Source organism: Hemitrygon akajei, chromosome 22 (genome assembly GCF_048418815.1).
Source record: "Hemitrygon akajei chromosome 22, sHemAka1.3, whole genome shotgun sequence".
In the NCBI taxonomy this organism is placed as follows: Eukaryota; Metazoa; Chordata; class Chondrichthyes; order Myliobatiformes; family Dasyatidae; genus Hemitrygon; species Hemitrygon akajei.
In genome coordinates, this window is record NC_133145.1 from 18,642,123 (window position 1) to 18,668,543 (window position 26,421).

At 37.5% G+C, this 26,421-nt stretch overlaps 1 protein-coding gene across 5 annotated transcripts in view; it reads right to left on the reverse strand.

The window, feature by feature from the left end:
- The window catches only part of LOC140714546 (uncharacterized), a 441,169-nt gene that overhangs the window by 243,517 nt on the left and 171,231 nt on the right, over positions 1 to 26,421 (reverse strand). For all 5 annotated transcript variants that reach the window (XM_073025825.1, XM_073025824.1, XM_073025827.1 and 2 more), the window contains one exon: positions 13,919 to 14,003. In XM_073025825.1, the coding sequence (XP_072881926.1) occupies positions 13,919 to 14,003 (85 nt within the window). The remainder of the gene's footprint in view (positions 1 to 13,918; positions 14,004 to 26,421) is intronic.

Below are 26,421 nucleotides of genomic sequence, written 5' to 3' on the forward strand. Positions count from 1 at the left end.
GTAAAAGGTTCTCAAGCAATAAGAAACTGTCCTGTAAACAGCCATGCAGAATCAACCATAATTAGTTATAATTAATGAGAATTGGACTTATAGCACTTATGAGAACTACCCACATTTGTAGCTGGGTCTTGCTAGTCACTAAAATCATCTCCATTCAGATTTGGAATTTAGTGCAAAGTCAGTTGGATCCCTCTTTCAATACCGTAATTACCTTCACAAGAACCAATGTTAATCCTTAACTCTAATCCCAATGCCAAGCCAACACCAGAATTGCAGTGTGATTTTACTCACATGAACTGTATAAGATATTATTCAACTTGTTTTAGTATCCATTTGTTCTTACTGAAATTGTACTGCTGAAGCAAGATGCACCCAAGACAATGGAAAGACTACAGAATTGTGCTGTTTGTTCCTTCCTTGGATTTCATTCTTCCTTCTGTATGCCAAGTATATAATTCTGAAGGTTAGCCAGTCTAAGGTACTAGCGTGAGAGTCAAAAGCTTTGCTGTACAGAACAACGGCCCCAGACTACTGCTTACCTTGTCAATGGTTGGCAATGAATCAATGTGCAGGCAGATGTACTCGCTTGCAAAAAAACCACAAGAAGTCAGCGTCCAAAACTACTGCTTAGTTCTAGTAATGCTGAACTGACCAGTCATTACATTACTTCTTATAACAATACATACACATTTTATGATACATCAAGAATGAAAATTCAGCTCAATAACATTTCAGTGGTCACTATTTTAAGTTGGTCCTGGATCTGATAAAGTGGCAATTGTGTAGGTTCATAATCTTATGCTGTAGCCCACCTACTTTAATGTTTGACGTGTTGTGCATTCAGAGATGCTCTTACAGGCATTGTTGCAACATGTGGTTATTTGAGTTACTGTCACCTTCCTGTCAGCTTGAACCAGTCGGGCCATTCTCCCCAGACCTCTCTTATTAACAAGGCATTTTCACCCATAGAACTGTTGGTTACTTGATCATATTTCTTCCCCATTCTGATGTTTCATTTGAACAACAAATTAACCTCTTGACCATGATTGTCTACTTTTATGCATCGAGTTGCTGCACATGATTGACTGATAGATATGTGCGTTAACAAGCAGGTGCACAGCTGTCCTAATAAAGTGGTCACTGAGTGTAAATTGACTGTGACACAGAGCAACATTCACTAATATTCAGACAGTCCTAATATTACTCAAAACAAATGGTTACCCTCTGTTTACCTGGAATGCAAAAAGTTGCCTAGATATGTCCTAATCACACAAAATACAAAAGGTAGATCAAATCCAATCTAGTAAAAAAATTGTTCCATTAGCGCTCTTGATGATTAACCTTGCCATAAAAGAGAATACGTACGGTGTTATCAGGTTTGTTTTGTCACTAATAACCAGATCAGTTTGCATTCAAAGACTACATGGCTCTATATCTCATTATATTTTTGGTCCAATTGTGAAACAAAGATGCTGAATTCCAGACATAATGTGAAGGGGGCTACAGGCTGAATATCCCTTATGCTTTGAGATAGGAGCATTTTGGATTTCAGATGTTTTTGGATTTTGGAATATATAATGACATAGCTCGGGATTGCCATAACTTCCAACTCTGAATTTATGTGCTACCAGTAAGCCTTCTTTGGCCCCCCCACCCCCATGTATCTCGAAGGAGTAATGCAGCACTGGAGTGACCTCTCCAGGGCACAAGCCTGAGTGGAAGGTATGAGATCCTGGGATGCCCAGTTCTTAAGATCCCCCTCTCTGCCTCACCACTGCAGTCCAAAGGAAAGCGAAGCAATACATTTGGCAGTAGTTTGGGCGCAGGAGCTGCTAGAAGGATGTTCAGTGACATCCAGCCACCTTAGGGGCTCCACTCGGATTTCCTGTCTGGGTTTATTCCCGTAGCCTTCGCCTCTCCCAAGGCTGCCCAGAAGGCAGCAGAGCTATTTATCCATAGTTTTTCCATAACACATACGTACTTAATAGTAAAATTATTACAACAGCATCAGCTGTTAACCAACGACAAAAAAATGGAAAGGCTTTTCGTCTCTGCCTACAATGCCAAGTTGTGATTAAAAGGTTACAGTGTACTGTATTTGTACTGTACCTTCAAATTTCAGTTCATCATGATAGATCTTTGCATGTTTCATGATCAATATACCGTTAAGTGGTATGTTCACTCTGGCACTGATGAATCCATTCTTTCAATACATGATCAAGATCTTAATTTTTCACTTTATACAGTGTTTTTCTATTTTTCATTAACTTCCATTCATTAAGTAGGTGAGATCATTTCTCATAACTGTGTTGCGCAGCTTCCCAGCCCCAGATGGAACTTTCCATTTGTGACATCATGTCAGCTCTCAAAAGATTTCTGAGGTCTTCGGAGTTTGGAATTTTGGATGAGGGGTACTCAACTTGTGCTACCACTTGCATCAAAATACTGTTGCCAGCAAATAGCATTCAGGTGCCCCAGCAATGAAGTTAAATAAAATGGGAGGGGAAATTCTTCTATCTGAAAGCGTACCCAAACAAAAATGTTTGGAGGCCAATTATTTTAGCTCATGAATACTGCAGCAGTCTTCAGCACACAGTCCTCAGCCCATCCATCTTTAGTTATTCCATCAATGATATTAATAAAAAAGTTGGGAAGTTGATGACTACATCATGTTGAATACCATTCAAAACTCAGATGATACAGCCAGTGATTACATACAGCAAGACCATTGCAGGTAATATTATCCAATCCAATAATCACATAACTACCATCTCCAACAACTGTTTAGCCATTTCTCCAAAATTCTACGACTTTACCACTGACAAATATCCAATATTCTGTTAATATGATAGCGGAGAGGGAGAATGGTAAACTTAACCAGAAGGAAATAAATTATTACTTTCAATACCATGCTTACAATGGCAGGACAGAGGTCAGGCATGCTACAGTTGAGGATGATACCCTAAAAGCTTTCTTGCATCAACACAGGACAAATGAAAGGATCAACACACTTCCTTTGATGAAAGCACCTCCACTAGCATTCCAAGAAAAAAACCACCAAGGCTATTGAAAATTCCATATTTTCACGAAATAGCTTATCAATGAAGACTCATGGCGTGCAAATATTAAGGTTTTGATCAGCTGATTTAGTGATACCACAAGTTTAAAAAAAATTAAAGTTAAAGAAATATTCAATCAAAATAAAAACTATGCAAATTGAACAAAAAGCATACTTTTTAAATGGAAGACAATGATTGACTGAAATAATAGGATGCATACAGATGAAATAAAACTTGGGATTGGGGGTGTTTGTGGGGGGTAGATGCAAAATGCATCCAGATTCTCAGCTCTGTATGATCTGGAAATGCCACTGTGTTGGCATTTGACTTCCATGTGAGTGTGCAAACATGGAAGTCAAAGGTGTGCTGAACACGAGCAATGGACAGATGGAATGCTGTTATACTGAAGCTTGCTTCGGACAAGTTTCATTTTGAAAGATAAACTTTGTGAATGGAAAGCATGGAATTAACACTCATTATCCACCACAGTGGGTTGTTATTGATACGAGTCTTCTAAGAAATGGCAAGGTAAATTGAATTTGGTGATCTTTGACTAAAAAATGACTAGCTTGCAGTTTCTGTTTTTTTATCCAGTCCTGTTAATAAAGGAAGAAAGCATTTTAAATCCCTAACGTAAATACAGCAGCTAATAGTGAGATAGATTGAAAACGATCATTTATGGACCATTACGAGGCTAAGATGACTATTTCTTGATAAGTGACTCAAATTACAAATTAGCTCAAAAATACACTACAAATTAAAAATGAAACTTGTTTTACTCAATCACCATATCACCATATACAGTGACGTATCTGTAAAACTGGTGTGAAGATGATAAAAAATTTCTAGAATCATGCACAGAAGAAAATTGAATTATCTAAAATATCACTAGATAGTAAGACCGTAAAACCATAAGATATAGGTGCAGAAGTAGGTCATTTGGCCCATCAAGTCTGCTCCAACATTCAATCATAGGCTGATCCAATTCTTCCAGTCATCCCCACTCCCTTGTCTTCTCCCCATACCCTTTAAGGTCCTAGCTAATCAAGAACCTATCTATCTCTGCCTTAAATGTACCCAATGACTTGGCCTCCACAGCTGCTCATAGCAACAAATTCCACAGATTTACCACCCTCTGACTAAAGTAATTTCTCCGCATCTCTGTTCGAAATACATGTCCTTCAATTCCACAAAAAATTGTAATCGTAATTTATATTCATGTCAAGGTATCATTTCATTTGTCTTGTTTCAAGCACAATAAGCTAACATAAGCTTCTGGGTCATTAGTACTGATTTAAAATATACCTTTAAACTTAAAATATTAATTTCTCTTCCATAATGCTCATTTGGTTTGCCTTAGTTAATACTGTTATATAACCAGTGACAGGACAGGGCATAGCTGTGCTCTAAGAAAGAGGAAATTCCACATACTTTGTCTTCACTGACCTATGGACATTCAAATAAAATCTGCATGGTTACTGCTGTAATTTTCAAACAGTAACAACCAATTTCCACAATAAGACAACCATATTATTTCTACATTTTTTAATAATTTTTTTTATTGAAGTTCATCATCAAACATGTCCGTAAGATGTATTTCAGACATTGTACATATGTATCATATAATCATATATGTCACAAATCTCCACATAGTATTTATCTGAGGTATACACTTATAGAAAAGAGTGGAAAGAAAAAACAAGCAAAAGGAAAAAACTATGTACAAGTAGGGAGTGATCTTTTTTTTTACAACATATCCATTGATTTGTGAGAATAAAATCAGGCCTATGAGGCATTATGTAGTTAGACCATTTTTTCCAGTATGAATCAAATTGTTCCAGCTTATGATTAACAGATGCTGTTATCTTCTCCATTTTGTAAATGTCCATTGTAATTTCCATCCATGTATTTAAAGTTGGGCTCTCCTGTGATAACCATTTCCCAGTAAGAATCTTTTTACCAGCCACCAACAGTATATTCATTAAATATTTATCTTTTTTCAACCATTCTTGAGATATACATCCAGAATATATGGTCTTACTCTCTAAGGGTATTTCACATTTAAAGATGTCTTGTAGGGCATTGTGTATCCCCTTCCAATAGTCTTTGATAACAGGGTAGTCCCAAAAAATATGATAATGATTTGCATTTTGATTTCCACAATTTCTCCAGCAAACAGGGAGGTTACTATCATAAAGGGATTTCTGAGAGGGTGTAAAAAAAATCTTATCAAGGTTTTCCATCTGAGCTCCATCCATTTCTGTGAACTGGTACACTTCTACTGATACCTCCATATTATTGTCCATTCTTCCTCAGATATAATTATCCCTCCTTCCTTCTCCCATTTTGTTTTAATGTATGAAGTTGAATGTGTTTTAAGATTTGACAAACCCTTATACATGCTTGAAATGATTTTACTACCGTTATCTGAATTATATGCTTTTCTAAATAGCTCTATCAAGCATGCACTTGCCTTGGTTACATTTTTAAGTTTCTTATTAACATATTGTCGCATCTGTAAATACCGATAAACATCTTGTTTTTCTAATAAGTGTTTCTCGTTAAGCATTCAAAACTGAACAGTGTTCCTTCTTTCATTATGTTGCAAAGAACTGTTATTCCTTTAGCTGTCCAGTCCTTAAATCTAGCATCCAATTTATTTGGTGTAAAATCCGAGTCATATGCACACCATTTAAGAATTGCAATATCTCCTCTAGATTATATTCTTTTATAGTAGTTTTCCATATTTTAAGAGTCAATTTCACCCATGGGTTATCAATAGTAGTTACGTACAGGTTGTTATCAGCCAAAATTGCTTGTATGGGGATGGGAAGTACCCGCTCCTCAATGTTTTTCCATTGGGCATCATATGATGGGTTGCACCAACATATCACAGCTCTCAACTGTACTGCAAAATAATAATCCCTAAGAGAAGGCAAGCCCCATCCCCCCTTTTCCTTTGCTAATTGCGAAGTTTTGAGACGGACTCTAGGCCTTTTACCTTGCCAAATATACCTTGATAACATCTTGCTTCATTCGTTGAATTGATTTTGATTAATCTCTATTGGTAGGGTCTGAAAGGGATATAACAGTCTGGGCAGTATATTCATTTTAACAGACTCAATCCTTGAACTGAGACTGAAAAAAGGAATCAGGTTCCATCTTGCCATATCTTCCTTAATTTTTTATATAAAGGCTAATAATGACATTCTGATAATTTTGCCAAATCTTTTGGCATAATGATGCCTAAGTATTTGAAAGACTCTGTGTGCCATGCCCAGGGATATCTACTTCCAATTTCTCTTGGTGGGCTATAGTTATATGAAAGTACCGTAGATGTCGGATTATAAGCCGCTACTTTTTTCCCACATTTTGAACAGCTTTGAACACTGCGGCCTTTAATACGGTGCGCTAATGCATGATTTTTTTCATGCCGCCAAAAACATTTTGCCTCGTAACAGTAGACCAATAAAATTGATGAGTAGTTCACAGAGGTCCAATGAAATTGTACGATAAATCAAGCGCACTTTCACAATTAAATTATTGTAAATCAGTCATTTGTACTCACCCTCATCAACATGGAAAACACTCGAAGAAAAGCATTGTGCTGCCTTTATGGCAGTTATTTAGTTTATAATATTTTCGCTTAGTAATTCATTTTCTAGTTAAAGTTAGAAGTGTTTTAACTATATTTGTTTTCTGTACTACATCGCGGGATGCTATGACGTCACACCCGGTTTCGCCGCGTCTTGTGGGAAAAATGCCAGTTTGCGATAAACGGGAAGGAGGGGGGCGAGCGGCATTGGATCTGAGCGAACGCTGCTTTTAAGTTAAAGGCGATCAATAACTTTTCCTGGTAGGCTGCAGTATATATATTTTTTACCAGTCGTTAGGAGATATTGGAATGTTGTTCAGTAAAAAAGTATACGCAACGTATATTTAAAAGTAGCCGCGTTACAGGCACGGTTCGAAAAAAAGCATTTGCAATATGTATTTGTTTATGTTACCATATGGATTTAATTAAAAGTTAAAAAATCCTCACGTGTAATATCTTTCTGTGTAAATATCTCATATTACAACGTGGGATACCTGCGGCCAAAAATCCGGTGCGGCCTGTACAAGTAAAAATTTGATTTTCTTTCTAAAATTAGAGCCAGCGGCTTTTAATCAGGTGCGCTCTGTAGTCCGGAATCTACGGTAATTGGGTTTTATCTATGTTGATCTTGTATCCTGATAATTGACCATATTGTTCAAAGGATTGCATCAATTTAGGTAAAGAGTATGTTGGTTGCCCTAGATAGATCAAAATGTCATCCGCGTAACAAGCCAATTTATGCTCTGTCCCTTTAATAGTAACTCCCATGATGTCTTCATTTTGTCTGAAGTATTGAACTAATGGTTCCAGATATAAGGCGAAGAGTAGCGGTGACCATGCACAACCCTGTCTCATGCCCCTTTCTAGGGTAAGACTATTTGATAAATATCCATTGATTTTAATCCTAGCCATAGGGTTGTCATATAGTGTCTGCATAATTTTAATAATTGTGTCTTTTGAAACCAAATCTACGTAAAAATCTGTAAAGAAAATTCAAATTAACCGAATCAAATGCCTTTTCAGCATCCACGCTTATCACTATTGCTCCAATTTTTTTTTTGTATATGATCCATAATGTGAAGTGTCCTTCATATATTGTCTTGTGTTTGGCGTTGTCATATAAAACCTGTCTGATCATTACGTATCAGTATGGGTAGAAACTACTCTAATCGTTTGGCCATGATGGAGGTAAATAATCTATAATCTACATTAAGAACGGATATTGGTCTAAATGACCCACATTCCATTTTATCCTTGCCTTCTTTTGGTATAGCTGAGATTATCGCTTCCTTCCAACTGGGGGCATATGTGCCTTTTTTAGAGCCCAGTTCAGTATGGGGAGTAAAACAGAAATTAACTCATTTTTAAATTATTTGTACCACTCTGCTGTATACCCATCTGATCCTGGTGACTTGCTTAATTTAAGCCTACTAATTGCAGCTTTTAATTCAACTTCAGTTATGTCAGCAGCCATCGTTCTGTTTTGTTCTTTGCTTAAAGTGGGTAGCTCTAGAGAATTCAGGAAGGTGTCAATTTGGATTATGATTCCCCCTGGAACTTTGTAATATAGAGTTTTGTAAAACACTTTAAAAGCTTCTTGAATTTCACTCAGCTTATTTTTTTAAAATTATTTTTGTTCTTGGATCCCTAATTCTATGAATTGTATTTTCTGCTATCTTTCTTTTTTCAGTTTCCACGTCAGTATTTTCATAGACTTAGATCCACTTTCATAATGTCCCTGTTTCAGAAACATTAAATTTTTCTTGATTTCTTGCATAGCCAAACTATTAATTTCATTCCTAATTTTTAAAATTTCCTCTAATGTATCCTGTGCCAAATTCAATTTGTGTTTTTTTTTTATTATTTCTACTTTTATCTACTATTCTCACATGCATATTTTTGCTTTTTTCTTTATTCACCAGTCACAAATAGTGTTAATACAAATAGATTAAAAACCTCTGGCACCTTATCACATATATTTAATACATGATTTAGTTTGATTTTATTGGAATCTCAAGATTTCCCTTTGTAATTTTTCCTAAAATTACAGGGCTGAAATTGCAAAACTATTTGCAGAGCACAGTACAAAGATAGAACAGCAACATTCTTTTCTCAGTTGTAACCTTGTTCACAGTAAAATTGAATGCTGTTCAAAAGATATAACACCCATTTCAGTCAGTGATATCACGAATTATCAGACCTTTCCTACCACACATGTCCCAACAAGCCAAAATGCAGAATTATAGAGTACTACTTCAGAGAAGCAGGAGTATATGAGGAGAACTGAGGGGTGCGAATTGGTGGCAGAATCATCAATTAATTACCTTCGTTATGCTGATGACATGACAATACTGACTGAAAGCAATTAAAACCTAAAGCAACTGCTACACAACATCAAGGAACATAGCCTCTTAATATCCAATATTTGAAATGTTGGTTAAAGGATTTGGATTTATCTCCTAGCCCTCATTGGGTAAATTTGGAAACTAAATCTGTACAAGGATTTTCATTGGGTTCTATTTTAGGGACTTCTCTACCCTTTGCTCTTTCTAAATTGCATAAACGAATTGACAATCTGATAGTTAAACACACTCTACGTATATGGTCTCAATTTTGGAAATCTTTTGGGTTGAATCAATTTGTTTTAGCAATTCCTATTGTATCCAATTTCTTTTTTCATCCCTCTATTATGGACCAAGCCTATTTAGCTTGGAAAACTAAAGGTATACTACGATTTTCTGATTTACTTTTGGATAACTGTTTCATGTCTTTTGAACAATTATCAATTAAATATAATATGCCCAGATCTCATTTTTTTAGATATCTACAGATTAGGAACTTTTTAAACACTGTACTTCCTACCTTTCCAAATCTAGATTCAATGGGTATTTTGGAGAAAATGCCAGAAATAAATCCTTTTCAGAAAGGTGTAATATCGAATGTTTACAATATAATTATGAAAATACATTCAGAGGCTTTTTATAAGATTAAGAATGATTGGGAAAGGGAACTTAACTTTACTATTCCTATTGAGAAATGGAATAAAATTCTTCAACTAGTTAATTCATCCTCTATATGTTCTAAACATTCGTTGATACAGTTTAAAGTTGTGTACAGGGCTCATATGTCCAAGGATAAATTAGCTCGCTTTTATTCCCATTTAAATCCTATATGTGACAGATGTCATTCTGAGATAGCCTCTCTAACTCATATGTTTTGGTCATGTCCGTTTTTGAAAAAAATATTGGAATGACATTTTTGATATTATTTCTACGGTATTGAGTATTGATTTACAACCTCATCCTATTACTGCAATCTTTGGTCTACCAATGATGGACTGAATTCATTTATCTCCTTCTGCTTGTCGAATGATTGCATTTCTAACATTAATGGCTAAAAGATCTATTTTGTTGAATTGGAAAGAGATTAATCCCCCTACCACATTTCATTGGTTTTCTCAAACTATGTTATGTTTAAATTTGGAAAAAATTACCGTAGATGCCGGATTATAAGCCGCTACTTTTTCCCCACGCTTTGAACAGCTTTGAACACTGCGGCTTTTACTACGGTGCGGCTAATGCATGTTTTTTTTTCATGCCGCCAAAAACATTTTGCCTCGTAACAGTAGACCAATAAAATTGATGAGTAGTTCACAGAGGTCCAATGAAATTGTACGATAAATCAAGCGCACTTTCACAATTAAATTATTGTAAATCAGTCATTTGTACTCACCCTCATCAACATGGAAAACACTCGAAGAAAAGCATTGTGCTGCCTTTATGGCAGTTATTTAGTTTATAATATTTTCGCTTAGTAATTCATTTGTTAGTATTTTCTAGTTAAAGTTAGAAGTGTTTTAACTATATTTGTTTTCTGTACTACATCCCGGGATGCTATGACGTCACATCCAGTTTCGCCGCGTCTTGTGGGAAATACCGGTTTGCGATAAATGGGAAGGTGGGGGCGAGCGGCATTAGACCCGCGCGAGAACGCTGCTTTTAAGTTAAAGGCGATCAATAACTTTTCCTGGTAGGCTGCAGTATATATATTTTTTTACCAGTCGTTAGGAGATATTGGAATGTTGTTCGTGCACTGTTCAGTAAAAAAGTATACGCAACGTAATTTGTGTGTTACCGATACGTATGTATATTTAAAAGTAGCCGTGTTACAGGCACGGTTCGAAAAAAAGCATTTGCAATATGTATTTGTTTATGTTACCATACGGATTTAATTAAAAGTTAAAAAATCCTCACGTGTAATATCTTTCTGTGTAAATATCTCATATTACAACGTGGGACACCTGCGGCCTAAAATCCGGTGCGGCCTAAAATCCGGTGCGGCTTGTACAAGTACAAAATTGATTTTCTTTCTAAATTTAGAGCCTGCGGCTTTTAATCAGGTGCGCTCTGTAGTACGGAATCTACGGTAGAAGTGTCATATATGACCATTCTATTAAATTTGAAAAGACTTGGAGGCCATTTATTCGATATTTTCACATGATGCAATTTGACCCTGTTCCAATCCTATTTTTTTCTGTTTCTGATTATATATGTGTAGAGAGGATCGGAGTTGATGACACTGATGAATCTTTGTCTTTTCTTAGATACTATAAACAGCCCATGTTTTTTTTCTTTTTTCTTTTTCTTAGTTAGTGGTTAGTTTGTTAGATTAGTTCTTGTTTTCTGGGGTAATTTTTTTCTTCTTTTTCTGTTTTTTTTTCATATTGATATACTTAGCTTGTTTTTTTTTGGTCTTGTTCATATTATACTCGTATCATGTATGACTTGGGAAGACTCAACTATATTGTACTCATTGTTTATGTATCCTTTTATGTTCATTTTAATTTTGTAATTTTGTAATCTCAATAATTATGTATCAATCTTACGATGTTGATATTAATAAAAAGATTGAAAAAGAAAAGGAACATAGCCTCAAAATGGGTTTACACCTTAACCTGAAGGCTAAGATTATGACTACCAGCAGCACAACCAATTTCAACAGAGAGGAAATGAAACTAATAAACTAGGTTTAATTCAATACAATTTTATATATAGAAACTAAAGATTTTAAAGGAAGTATTGAGATTCAAATAGGAAAAAAAGTCAAAATAAAATCTGTAAGAGATTTTGGTTATGTGTTTAGCAGTAAATAAAATTATGAAATTCTTACAAAGAGTACAAAAAACTGAATTGTGAAGACACAAGTTTACATGCTGCAATTGCAGGTCTTTAATAATCAATGCTGTCTCCATATATACATTGCCAAACTTCTTGGTAGGGTACTAGTATGGTAGATTTTAGAGCAGCACTGAGTGAGCAATATCTGCATTCCAGTGCTTAAATGTGATATTTAACTAGCAAAGATCACACTCTGACTTACAACTTAATATCAGGGAGCTGAAGGGAGTTTGGAGAGCACAATGGAGAAGATCCTGAAAGGCAGGATTCATGAACATTTGGAGAGGCCTAATATGATTAGGAATAGTCATCATGGCTTGTCAAAGGCAGGTCATGCCTTACGAGCCTGACTGAATTTTTTGAGGATGTGACAAAACACATTGATGAAGATAGAGCAGTAGATGTAGTGTATATGGATTTCAGCAAGGCATTTGATAAGGTACCTCATGCAAGGCTTATTAAGAAAGTAAGGAGACATGGGAATCCAAGGGGACACTGCTTTGTGGATCGAGAACTGGCTTGCCCACTGAAGGCAGAGTGGGTGTAGATGGAACATATTCTGCATGGAAGTCAGTGACCAGAGGTGTGCCTCAGGGATCTGTTCTGGGACCCCTATTCTTCATGATTTTTATAAGTGACCTGGATGGGGAAGTGGAGGGATGGGTTAGTAAATTTGCTGACGACACAAAGGTTGGGGATGTTGTGGATAGTGTGGAGGGCTATCAGAGTTACAGCAGGACATCGATAGGATGCAAAACTGGGCTGAGAAGTGGCAGATGGAGTTCAACCCAGATAAGTGTGAAGTGGTTCATTTTGGTAGGTCAAATATGATGGCAGAATATAGCATTAATGGCAAGACTCGTGGCAGTGTGAAGGATCAGAGGGATCTTGGGGTCCGAGTCCATAGGACACTTAAAGCTGCTACACAGTTTGACTCTGTAGTTAAGGAGGCATACAGTGCATTGTCCTTCATCAACCGTGGGACTGAGTTTAAGAGCCGAGAGGTAATGTTGCAGCTATATAGGATCCTGATCAGACCCCACTTGGAGTACTGTGCTCAATTCTGGTTGCCTCGCTACAGGAAGGACGTGGAAACCATAAAAACAGTGCAGAGGAGATTTACAAGGATGTTGCCTGAATTGGGGAGCATGCCTTATGAGAACAGGTTGAGTAAACTCAGCCTTTTCTCCATGGAATGATGGAGGATGAGAAGTGACCTGATAGAGGTGTGCAAGATAATGAGAGGAATTGATCATGTGGATAGTCAGAGGTTTTTCCCCAGGGCTGAAGTGGCTAGCACGAGAGGGCACAGGTGCTGTGAAGTAGGTACAGAGGAGATGCCAGAGGTACGTTTTTTTTTAAAAGAAAAATGCAGAGAGTGGTGAGTGTGTGAAATGGGCTGTCGGTGGCAGTGGTGGAGGCGGAAACAATAGGATCTTTTAAGAGACTCCTGGAAATGGAACTTAGAAAAATAGAGGGCTATGGGTAAACCTAAGTAGTTCTAAGGTAAGGACATGTTTGGCACAGCTTTATGGGCTGAAGGGCCTGGATTGTGCTGTAGGTTTTCTATGTTTCTATAGTGTAGCAGTTAATGCAATTACTTTACAGTCCAGTGATCACCAATCTGGAGATTCAAATTCTACTGCTGTCTGGAAGGAGTTTGTATGTTCTTTCCATGACCGTGTGTGTTTCTTCTGGGTGCTCTACTTTCTTCCCACATTCCAAAGATATATAGTAGAGGTTAGGGTTATTAAGTTGTGGGTATGCTTTGTTGCCACTGGAAGTGTGGTGACACTTGTGGGTTGCACTCAGCTCAGTCCTCATTGATTTGCTCTGACACAAATGAAGCATTTCACTATATGTTTCAATGCACATGTGACAAAAGGAGCTAATCTTCATCTTTACTATTCTTACTGAAAATTGTGGGCCAGTACAAAGCCGTGCCTTAATTTGAATCAGGATTGTAAACACATATAAATGCCTTATTTTGTTTTACATCTAACTCAATAGTTTTTCTATGGCTAAGTAGTCACTACTTTAATATTAGACATTAATAAATAGTGTCAAGGTTTCATTGCAGATTGTACCTGTACAGTTGTGGGCTCAACCTTTCGTTTCTTCTTCTGATTTTGCTTATTGGTTCTAGGATACACCATCAATTGATCCAACCATCTATAAAAGTGATAAAATATTTTAATAAAAGATTCTGTAGTTTATAACTGAAGTTTTAAAAATATCAAAAACAATATCAGTCTTAGAACAAGGGAACATTTTAAAATTGTTAATCATGAATTCTGAAAACAAAAATAGCAGATTAAGAGTAAACAAGATCATCCCCATTTGTAAATAAATTATTGTACACAGCATTAGCTGATGCTTGTTTGAACTTCTTTTAAATATTGTATTACTTCGTATATCAAAGTTCAAAGTAAATTTATTGAAATAAATATGTCACCATATACTACCCTGAAATTTGTTTTCTTGCAAGCATACTCAATAAAACCAAGAAGCCCAACAGGATCAAAGAAAGACCAAATGGACAAACAGCCAATGTGCAAAAGACAAGCTGTGCAAATACAAAAATGAAAATGAAAGGAATAATAGTAATAATAAGCAATATATATTGAGTAAATGAGATGAAGAGTCATCAAAGTGAGCCCATAGATTATGAGAACTGTTCAATGATGGGGCACGTGATGTTGAGTAAAGTTGTTCCACTATAAACACATGAAAATTTGTCATTCTGAAATTTAACTCTTCATTAAGAAGGGAATGATTACAATTTATCTGTGTCAAAAATTAGATGCCTTTAATTTTTAACGTAGACATCTGAACTTGAAGTGTAAAAATAAGACAGAATCCATGACTTTAAAATGAGGATTGAATTACATTTGCAGTGTATTTGTCTAAATTATTCATCCTCCAATTCAACCTAAAAGTCCACACTATGAATCAGGCCTTGGGTGTCCAACCCATACAAAGACTGCACTTGCAGCAAGTTGACAAGAATATTGACATTTGCAAGGCACTAATCTTGCTCATGACGACCTCCTATTCCCTATATGCATTGTTAAGCTTAAAAACAATCTGAATCCATTTTGCTGGAGACATGTTTATTTTGAACAACCATGAATAGATGCTCATATAGTTTATCACATTATGAAAACAAATACTGGAACTTATTAATCATCTCATTTCCATTCAAATTTTAACCAAACAATAATTCTATTTTTTTATTTAAAATACAATGAATTATGAATAGCACTGTCATTTCTATGAAAGCAAAGTCTGATTTTTTTTTTGTTTTCGGCACTGGTCAATGCTTTAGATTCATAAACTATACTAATAACCAGAGAATTTTTCCATTTTCTGATTGCAACTTTAGAAACAAGTAACTGTTTCTGTGCCACAACAGAATTCCTTCTCCTGCAAACATAATAAACAGGAGCAGACTTTTTGACTCTCACATTTCCATTGCCGTTTCCAACTTTTTTTAAAATTTCAGTAGCACTAACTCTATCCCCTCTGAATACCTTAATATTCAACCATCTATTCTGCAATTGAAACACTACAGTACTCAAGTGAGAATCTTTAAGTGAGGAAATTTTTTCTCAGCACTGAACGGATGGCCTATTACTTTGAGATCATGATTCCAGTCAAGAAACATTTCAGCCAGGGAGAGCTTGACCCTCAGAACTATCACCTCAAACTCTTTCAAGAATGTTATACATTTCAATGAGATCACAGCTCATTCTTCTAAACTCGAAAATGCAAAGTTTGTTTATTCTGTCCTCGTATGACAAACCCCTCCACTTAATGAGTTAAACTTGTGAATCTTCACTGCACTTCCTCTAGTGCAGGTATACCTTACCTTTAGTAGCATCAAAGTTGTGGTCTCATCAGGGCACTATAACTCAGCGTAACATTTACCTTCTGAATTACTTACAGATACAAGGATATTCTGAACACCAACAGTGAATTAAAAATATTTTAATTTCACCCCAAATAGTCTTCCACTTTTTCACATTTTATCCCATCAAAGACCCATCCTTTTCACTGAGACAACACACATTTTCCCTGATGCCTCTCTGCATCCTTCTCAGAACTCAAACAGCAACCCAGTTTCTTAGCAGAAATCAGAATACTTTGTCCTCTTACTCAAATCACTAATATAGACTCTGAACAAATGGGCAGAATCAATCTGACCCCATTCTTATTATCCTCCTAATCCCTTGAAAGTTACCTTTTCTTTCAAACATGCTAACCCAACCTTATATGCAAGAATATAATTTTGTTTAACACATCTTGTGCATCACCAAGAACCACCTGAATGTCTAAATACACCCAACCAACTCATCCTTTATCTATTCTGTTTAGGACCTCAAAAAAATCTTAACAGATTTGTTTTAACAAGATTTTGTGTTTGCAGCTTCCTTAACAGATTATTACATTTTCTCTATCATTGATGCTAGGCAAGGAACGTTGATGCACCATAAGAATGACTAGTGTAGGACACTCATGTGATAATTGTGCAATTAAAGGGTGAAGGCCGCTCTATTTGAAAATAAAGGTTTTGATGTGAAATTTGAATGTCTTGTACACCGTGGGGACTTCCTCAGAAAAACAGAAAACTTATGTCCTATATTCAGCTGGAGAACCTGTATGTCAGAGAATGATTGTGCTTCATTTAATAAGTGACATTCCTTAAAATAAAACAATTTCAATTCAACTCTGCCTCAGGTGATTGGATTATTGCCTAAGAATCTGAGGTTGTGGATTCAGACATCGAAGCACAAAATCCTGGGCAAACACTTTGCAGCTCTCATCTGTCCACACAGACCTAACATCAACGTGAACTAGTAACTAGCAACACACACAAAATACTGGAGGAACTCAGAAAGTTGGGCAGTGTCAACTGAAATGAATAAACAGTCAATGTTTTGGAACAAGACCATTCTTCAATACTGAAAATGAAGGGGGAAGATGCCTGAATAAAATGGTGGGGGGGGGGGGGGGGGGGGGGCGGGGAAGAAAGCGGCGGCTAGCTAGAAATTGATAGGTGAAGACAGGTGGGTGGGTAAGATAAAGGGCTGGAGAAGGAGGAAAATAACAGGAGAGGACAGTGGACCATAGGAAAAAGGGAAGACAGAGGGGACCCAGGGGAAAGTAACAACAGTTTTATTTCCCGCACACGAGGAAATCTGCAGATGCTGGAAATTCAAGCAACACACACAAAATGCTGGTGGAACACAGCAGGCCAGGCAGCATCCATAGGAAGAAGCAATGTCGACATTTCAGGTCGAGACCCTTTGTCAGGACTAACTTGAAGGAAAGATAGTAAGAGATTTGAAAGTAGCAGGGGGAGGGGGAAAGGCAAAATGATAGGAGAAGACCAGAGAGGGTGCGGTGAAGCTGAGAGCTGGAAAGGTGATTGGCAAAAGGGATAGAGCTGGAGAAGGGAAAGGATCATGGAACGGGAGGCCTAGGGAGAAAGAAAGGGGGAGGGGAGCACCAGAGGGAGATGGAGAACAGGCAGAGTGATGGGCAGAGAGAGAAAGAAAAAAAAGAGGGGGAAAACTAAATACATCAGGGATGGGGTAAGAAAGGGAGGAGAGGCATTAACAGAAGTTAGAGAAGTCAATATTCATGCCATCAGGTTGGAGGCTACCCAGATGGAATGTAAGGTGTTGTTCCTCCAACCTGAGTGTGGCTTCATCTTGACAGTAGAGGAGGCCATGGATGGACATATCAGAATGGGAATGGGACGTGGAATTAAAATGTGTGGCCACTGGGAGATCCTGCTTTCTCTGGCGGACAGAGCACAGGTGTTCAGCAAAATGGTCTCCCAGTCTGCGTCTGGTCTCATCAATATATAAAAGGCCACACCGGGAGCACCAGACGCAGTATACCACACCAGCCGACTCACAGGTGAAGTGTCGCCTCACCTGGAAGGACAGTCTGGGGCCCTGAATGGTGGTGAGGGAGAAAGTGTAAGGGCAGGTGTAGCACTTGTTCCGCTTACAAGGATAAGTGCCAGGAGGGAGATCGGTGGGAAGCGATGGGGGCAACGAATGGACAAGGGAGTCGCGTAGGGAGCAATCCCTGCGCAAAGCAGAAAGGGGCGGGAGGGAAAGATATGCTTGGTAGTGGGATCCTGTTTGAGTTTTATTTCCGTCTGGGTAGCCTCCAACCTGATGGTACAAGTATCAATTTCTCATTCTGATAACAAAAATGTCCCTTCTTCTCCCCTCTTCTTCTATTCTACGCTCTGGCACTTTATCTCTTCTCACCTGCCTATCACTTCTCCCTGGGTCTCCTCCTCCTTAGACCAGAATAACCTTTGGATATCTGAGGCCTCAGTGTTCAAATAAGCCAAACACAAAGCTTGTAATCTACTAGGCAGTAATACACACGCTCCAATACACTTCAGACGTGGAAAGTACCTCATAGCCCTGGAGAAATATCACAACTGCTCCAGAAAAATCTTCCAATTCCACTGGCAAGATGAATAAACTAACAGTAGCATTCTCATTCAATCTAATATCACAGCTTTAATTACCCCAACAAGCACCATGAGAAGCATTTGTCCCCATACTCCCATACAAGTACACTACTCTAAGTGCCACCATGTTAATAGATTACCAAGTAGAGGGACAGCTTCAAGTTTATTTTTTAAAAGCTTCTTGGAAGAAATAAAAGTACTATCTTCACTAATCTGTGAAATTCTTCACCTAATACTAATAATACTAATACAAAGAACATTTGAGATGCCACTGATAATCTAGAGTCTCATTACCACTGGAGTATGCAGATCCCATAGTGACCTCAACACCCAACTCAGAAAGTAGAAGCAAATCTTCTCAATCTAAAGCAAAAGACTAAGAAGAAAATTATTTCAGTACTGTCCTATCAGCTGAAGTATTAGAGGTCTTGTGGGGTGGTAAATGAGTCAGTGTTGAGCTAATGCACCATTACCTATAAGGAGCCTACTTTGATAACAACACAATTTCTGTTCTGTATTCTAGGTGCTATGTCTATTCTAGGTCTTCTACTTTGGCACCTTCCAAACTTCCCTGCAATGCATTTCAACAAAGTTAAACTGATGCAAATTTACATACGGTATTTACATCTGTGTTCCAAAACAATCTGCAATTTATGCATTTTCTTTGGGGGTTCATTCTCAGCTCACAAGTGAATAAAGTTAAGTCATCATCACCCATACCAACAAAAACATCAAATTTAGGTTAAATCCTACGACCACTTATAATGATTGCTGTGCCAAAGGCATTTTGTGCTGCAATTTAGTCGTGCAACATAGCTTCAATGGTAACACTCTGGTAAACATAAGAAATAGGGAAGTTATCCTGATCCACCATTCAGTAAAATCATGGTTGATCTTTGACTGTAAATACAATCTTCCTGAACTTTCTCTTGATTTCTTAATTATCTTGTAAAGGTAATCAATGACTGACCCTCCACAGAATTCCAAGATTTATCATCCTCTGAGTGCAGAAATTTCTATTCATTTTAGTACTTAATAGGCTACCCCTTATGCTGGATGCTTTGGGGGCCCATTTCTATTTCCTTTATTTTGCTTTAGACTTCAAAGACACATTATTTACTGAATTTAAATTCAGAAAAGCTGCCATAGTGGGAATTAAGCTTAGGTCAGGCCAGCCTCAAGATTACTAATCCAGTAATTGAAAAATAGTGCTGCCACTATTTCTTTTTTCAAGTTAAAGTTAGCTAGACAGAAGAAGCACCACTGCCTTGAAATTTTTCCTGCAAGTTGGCAACAGTATAGACTGTTTCCAAAATTTGAAACTGGTCAAACACTTCTGAAGGTTAGTAATTAGAATTTTAGAGAATGTGCAACTAGTTCAGTGCTACATTTTCATGTTAGGAAAGGAAAATCTTCAATTGTTGGAATTTATTTCTATATATTGCACATTAATTATTTTAAACTGTTGAAAAAATCTCGAGTAATTTGCGCCCTAACACATTTATCCTTGAACATTTATATTGTTAAAGTTGCACATCATTAAGTCAGTAAATCAAAACCCAGATAGGAAAAATTCTATTCAGCCCTTGGACTTCTTTATCTATCGAGCAAATAACATGTGATGGGACGCCTGAAGCCTTTATCCACTTGCTGGGTGGGAAAATGACTGATAATAAAAAAATGCATCTTCTTAGCTTCTGCAGATCATGACTGGCAAAATATTTGTGTGAAAGGATGAAAGGCTCTGCAGCATTGAAACTCTTTCATGATTGGTTTTTATTTAATCATTCAGAAAAAATGGAAAAAACAATAGAAGTGCAACTTGAAGGTCTGTGGATGTTTTAACAATGCAACCCGTTTTAGGTCAATTCATGGTACTGCACAGGCAAATGAATTATATGAATAACTTCTGGAAAACAAATTAAGATAGAAATCAAATAATAAACATGAGAAAAATTTCAGATGCTGGAAATCAAAAGCAACACACACAAAATGCTGGAGGAATTCAGCAGGGCAGACAGCAGCTATGGAAATGTCAAATGTTTGTTAATTTTCATGGATGTTGCCTGACTGGCTAAGTTTCTCCAGAATTTTGTGGAACAAAAAGACAGAAAGAACAGCAACATCTCCCAGTGGCTACCCATTTAAATTTCACTTCCCATTCCAATATGCCCATCCATGGCCTCCTCCACTGTTGGGTTAAGGACACACTTAATTTCTCAAACTTCTAGAAATGCCTTCTCCCCCTTCAACTCCCCCTCCCCCGCTCCCACTTCACTCTATCCCTTTGTCCCTCTCTCATGTTATCTACTTGCCCACCCTCTGATGCTCCTTTCCTCCCTTGCCACGCTTTTTTACTTTCTTCCATGGCCTTCTGTCTCTTTAACCAATCAACTTCCTAGTTGTTTGCTTCATCCCTCCCTAAGTTCCACCTATCGCCTGCCATTTCTCTCTCCCCTCCTTGACCTTTCAAATCTACTCCTCAGATTTTTTTCCTCAAGTCCTGCTGAAGTGTTTCGGCCCAAAACATCAACTGTACTATTTTCCATAGATGCTGCCTGGCCTGCTGAGTTCCTCCAGCATTTTGTGTGTGTTGCTCGGATTTCCAGCATCTGCAGATTTTCTCGTTTGTGTTAGAAAGACCCATTGGTTGAAAATCTCAAAATCTTGATGAAAATACTAAGCAAATACATCATACCTACAATATGAGCTTCCCTTTAACAATCTGTGAATCAAGGTTAAAGAATCTGCGTGTGATCATACAAAGGGCTAAATTAAGTTCTCTATAGGGATATGGAAAATCCAATTTGGCAAAATTACTGTAACAAGTCAGCAGTGGTTGATTCTCAAGTGATCTCAATATAAATAGGTTAAATGGCAGTTGTCTATTTTTATACCTTTTTAACTATTTCCATGAAACTTCAGCTAATTGGGGCAGCCACTTAATTGCACCAAAATATAATAATCCCAATGTGCTCCAATTAAATGTATATAGTTTTGTCTCCATCTATAGAGACAAACTGTCAACCAATGTTTTTTATAAACCTACTGTTCCCATGGCTATCTAGACAATACCTCTTCTCACCCTGTCTCCTGTAACACTGCTATTCCCTTTTCTTAGTTCCTTCATCTCCGCTACATCTGTTCTCAGGCTTTCCTTACCAGGACACCAGAGATGTCCTGCTTCTTCAAAGAACGGGGTTTCAATTCTTTTACCACTGATGTTGTCCTCACCCACATCTCCTTCATTACTAGAACATTGCACTCACTCCATCTTACTCCCACCTTAACAGAGATAGAGATCCTCTTGTTCTTAGCTACCACCCATGAGCCTCCAGAACCAACACATATTTTGCCACAACTTCCACCAATTCCAAAGGGAACCTACCACCAAACACATCTTTACCTCCCACACTCCTTCCACTTTCTGCAGGGATTGCTCCCTCCATGAATCGCTTGACCATTCATCCCTCCCAGCACTTATTCCTGAAAGTTGCCAAAGTGTACCACTTACTCATTCACCTCCTCCTTCACCTCCATTCAGTCCCCAAACAGTCCTTTCAGATGAGGCAAAACTTCACCTGCAGATCCGCTGAGACTGTGCATTGTGTCCGGTACTCCCAATGCAGCCTCCTCTACATTGATGAGACTTGTAAACCAAAGGACTGCTTTGTTGAGGACTTCTGCACCATCCAGAAAATGCAGAACTTTTCAGTGGTCAAATATTTTAATTCTAATACCTATTCCGACAGGTCAGTCCATGGCCTCCTCTTGTGCCACGTTGAGGCCTCTCTCAAGATGGAGGAGCAACTTCATATCCCATTTCGGTAGCCTCTAACCTGATGGCATGAATATCGACTTCTCCTTCTAGTTAAAAAAAATCACTCCACCTCTCCTCTTCTTCTATTCCCCATTCTGGCCTCTTAACTCTTCTCACCTGTATATCACCTCCCCCAGTGCCCCTCCTCCTATGGTCCACTCTCCTCTCCTATTACATTCCCTCCTCTCAAGCCTTTACCTTTCCTACCCATCTGGCTTCACCTATCACCATCTACCTACCCTCTCCCGCCCCCGCCACCCAACTTTTTATTCTGGCGTCCTCCCTCTTCCTTTCAAGTCCTGAATAAGGGTCTCAGCCCAAACTGTCAACTGTACGTTCATTTCCATAGATGCTGCCTGACCTGCTGAGTTCCTCCAGCACTTTTTGTGTGTTGCTATATAGAAAACTGCCAGAAAGAGCCAGTAACGTCATTAAGGATCCCACCCATCCTGCTCATGGACTGTTTGCCCCACTCTCAACTGGGGAATAAGTTAGGTAGCATCCACACTAAAACCACTACAGTCAAAACCAGTTACTTTCTCCAAGCAGCAGGGCTGAAAAACATCTCCAACGATGAATTCCACCACTTCATTATTTCTTATCAGTCACCTTTATTATTTCCTGAGATCAAACTACAGGATAGCATCATTTTACTGATATATGATCTATAGGTGTGTGTGCGCGTGTGCGTGAGAGAGCTATCTATGTATTTATATTTATTGTGTTATTTTGTAATTGTGTTCTTTATCTTTTGTGGGGTTTCTTTGGAGCTGGATTGGATCTGGAGTAACAATTATTTCATTTTCCTTTACACTAGTATACAGGAAGTGACATCAAATAATCTTGAAACATGAAAAGTGAGCCTGTGTGTTCATCCTTTTCTTATACATGTACAAGTACCTTGCATTTCCTGATGCCATCTTTAAGCTTTTTTTTCCTCAGATGAGCTTCTTCACCCTTTTAAACAATTATCCTACTTGCCATAACCTGAACAAGTTACTAAAACACTTATGGCTTCTGCTTTTACATTAGATGCACACATTTTCTAAATTCTGTGGCACTTATGCAGTAGGTAATGAAGTCCAAGGGTTGAATAGAAAACTCTGGGTTTTAATTTGCTCACAGACATAATATGCAACATGTTTAACTTTATCACAACAAGAATAAATTGCAGAGACTACAATTTATTCTCAAATTTATTGAATATCTCTGTATATCTACTTTAGATAACTGATAGTCACACTATTTTAAGTATGGTCAAATTAAAATTCGACACAACCTCCTTATCAGTTATATTCCTCTAGAAATAAGTACAACCCCGGTTAAACTCTAGCACAAGGTTTAGAATTTTTTTTAGATATTTATGGACTTACAATCCAAAATCTTTTATTTCTCCTCTCAATCCAAATAGTGTGACCTCCCTCTTTTTCCATGCATTTATCTGTATTAGACTAATCTGCAAATGTATTATTGTCCTCCTTTAATCTGTTGCAATGCTCCAATATTAACCGCTCCCAAACTAGCTCCAACACCTCCAAATGGGATCATTTGCAAATTTTTTAAAATTCAAAGTCTAAATCATTAATATAAATTTTCACCAGCATTGTATAACACTGTAGAAGGACACTGCCTTCTTTCTTCCTTAATAAAAGTGTGTTACACCCTCTCTCCACTTTGTTTAGTAATCTGTTAGCAATCAGCAACTTTCCCATGCATCCTTTGACCTTATTTATCAGTTTATTATGAGTAATTAATTAAATGCCTTTTGGAAAGATCTAGATAAACTGTATCTACTCCATTAATATTTTCTATCTGGTAAATCTTCAAATAATTCAGGACGATTGGCCAAGGTATTGCTCCCTTTTGAAATTCAAAAATCTGACTATTCACTAGGTTAGACTATAGAACCACGCCAGCTTCTCACCCAGCTATTAAAAATACAATAAATACCATTTGGCAAAGCTTTGACAATTTGTCTTAATTACTGGAGATTGGCAGTGTCTTCCCCTGGCAGATTCTGCTCTCCAGTGATTTCATTGACAGATGCAGACACCACCTTATGAAAGCATTAGAGGCACCATCATCCTGCCACCCAAGTATTTGTTTTTAAATTTAATGAGCAATGCTGACCACCCTAAATTTTCTTTATTAAAAGAAAATTTCCTAACTGCACATTGTTTATACAAACCCCATTTCCAGAAAAGTTGGGATATTTTCCAAAATGCAATAAAAACAAAAATCTGTGATATGTTAATTCACGTGAACCTTTATTTAACTGACAAAAGTACAAAGAAAAGATTTTCAATAGTTTTACTGACCAACTTAATTGTATTTTATAAATATGCACAAATTTCTCCAGAAATTTTTAGCAAGGGATGCACAAATAGGAGAGAAGATAGTTAAAAGGTTGCAATTTCAATGAATAGTATTTTACTCAGCCTATTACTTCACCTTCAGGCAGAAAAAAGGAAAGTGTCAGCAGTTACAGCATTAATTGCTGGTCAGTGGATCAGACAATTCAGTCCAATACTTTTTTTTCTCCTCACTGTTTTCTATACTCATTTTGATTATTATTTCCACTATGTTTTTCCCACAACATGGAGCAATTAACAGCAAAGGCTCATTAGCTCCATTCCTGAAGCATACAAAATTGTTCTGGGCTTCTGCATTAATGTGGAATGGTTCTCCATTCCAGAGTGTCTAGAACTAAGAGTCAAATTATAAAAATAAGAGATCACCATTCAAGAACCATTTTCTCCCCAGAAAACAGTATTTCTTTGAAATTTTCTACACAAGAGGAATGCAAAGGATAAGTTGTTAAGTTTATTGAGACACAAGTGGGTATGAAAGAAAGTGGTAAGATGGTTAAAAAGTTGGTCAGGATCTTACTGCTGAATAGTGAAGCAGATACAAGGGACCAGTGTGCTAGTATGCTTAAATTTCTTAAACACTCTTAAGGCTGATTTATACTTGTGCTTTGCATCTACACCGCAGGTACTGCATAACCTATGCTGCACCTACGCTGTAGGGTGACGTGCGCCTCCCCAAAAAATTAACTCACGTGTCGTGGCGACGCAGACCACAACAACTATGATTGGTCCGCTTGGTAGCATCGCATTTCCTCCTACTCATTTCCGGTTGCTTCTTCTCCGCCATGTCTGTACACCAATGTGAAATAGATGAACAAAATCATCAAATCTACCTGCCGACATGCGAAAATGTTTGAAATGCATTTCCTCATCCACGTCTCTCACGAAGAAACTCAACACAGTGGCATAGAAACCCCACTGCCAACTAGCGTTTTGGCACATACCAACGCATGCTCGCTATGGCATAGAGCGACACAGAAGTGAAAATCAGGGCTACAGTGTAGCCCGTATGCACAAGTATAAATCAGCCTTTACAGTGCATGAGTGATCTCACTGAAACGTACTAAATTCCTAAGGGCTTTATTTAGGACAGAAGACTGTTGCAAAGTTTCCGACTAGCATCAGTAGTGTGCACTTGTCTGGCTGTTAATACACTACACTGTGCTTAAACAGTTTTTAAAATAGCATCAGGTATGTGTGTGCGTGTGCGTGTTCAAAAAGCAGTGACTTTTGCTTCTGATGGATAGCAAGAAATAAGCAGAAAGACAATTCAGAACTGTTTTGCACTGTGGTTTCAAACAGTCAGGCTTGGAGATGCCAGAAACAACTGGGAATGAACATTAAACTATTCACTACTTCAACAAATTAGGCACTATGGAGAATCTGAAGGTATTAACAATTACTACGAATGTAACAATGGAAAGATGACTTGGAGCAATCATCAAAACAATTGTATGAAAGAGGTCCATTATCTGCACTAGTTGTCTGCACGGACTTTGTTCACTTACAGTCAAAAGAACACGGCAGCATTCACTGGATTAATTCTTCCATCAATAACTATTAGGAATTAATACAGTTTTATAGTCCTGTAGTAGTATTGAAAGCTTTCTAATTTGTCTGTATTTCATTTCAATACATAATTTGTTACTCAGTTAAATAGTAATTTGTCCTTTTTTTAAAATACCTTTTTAACTATTTCCATAAACTTTAACTAATTGGGGTAGCCACTTAATTGGATCAAAATGTACTTGGTCCTAATGTGTCCCAATTAAACAGAATCTACAGTATATATGCTTATCAGAATCAGGTTTATTAATCACTGGCATGCGTCATGGTATTTGTTAACTTAGCAGCAGTTCAAAGCATAACATAATACAGAAGAAAAAACTAAAAATAATA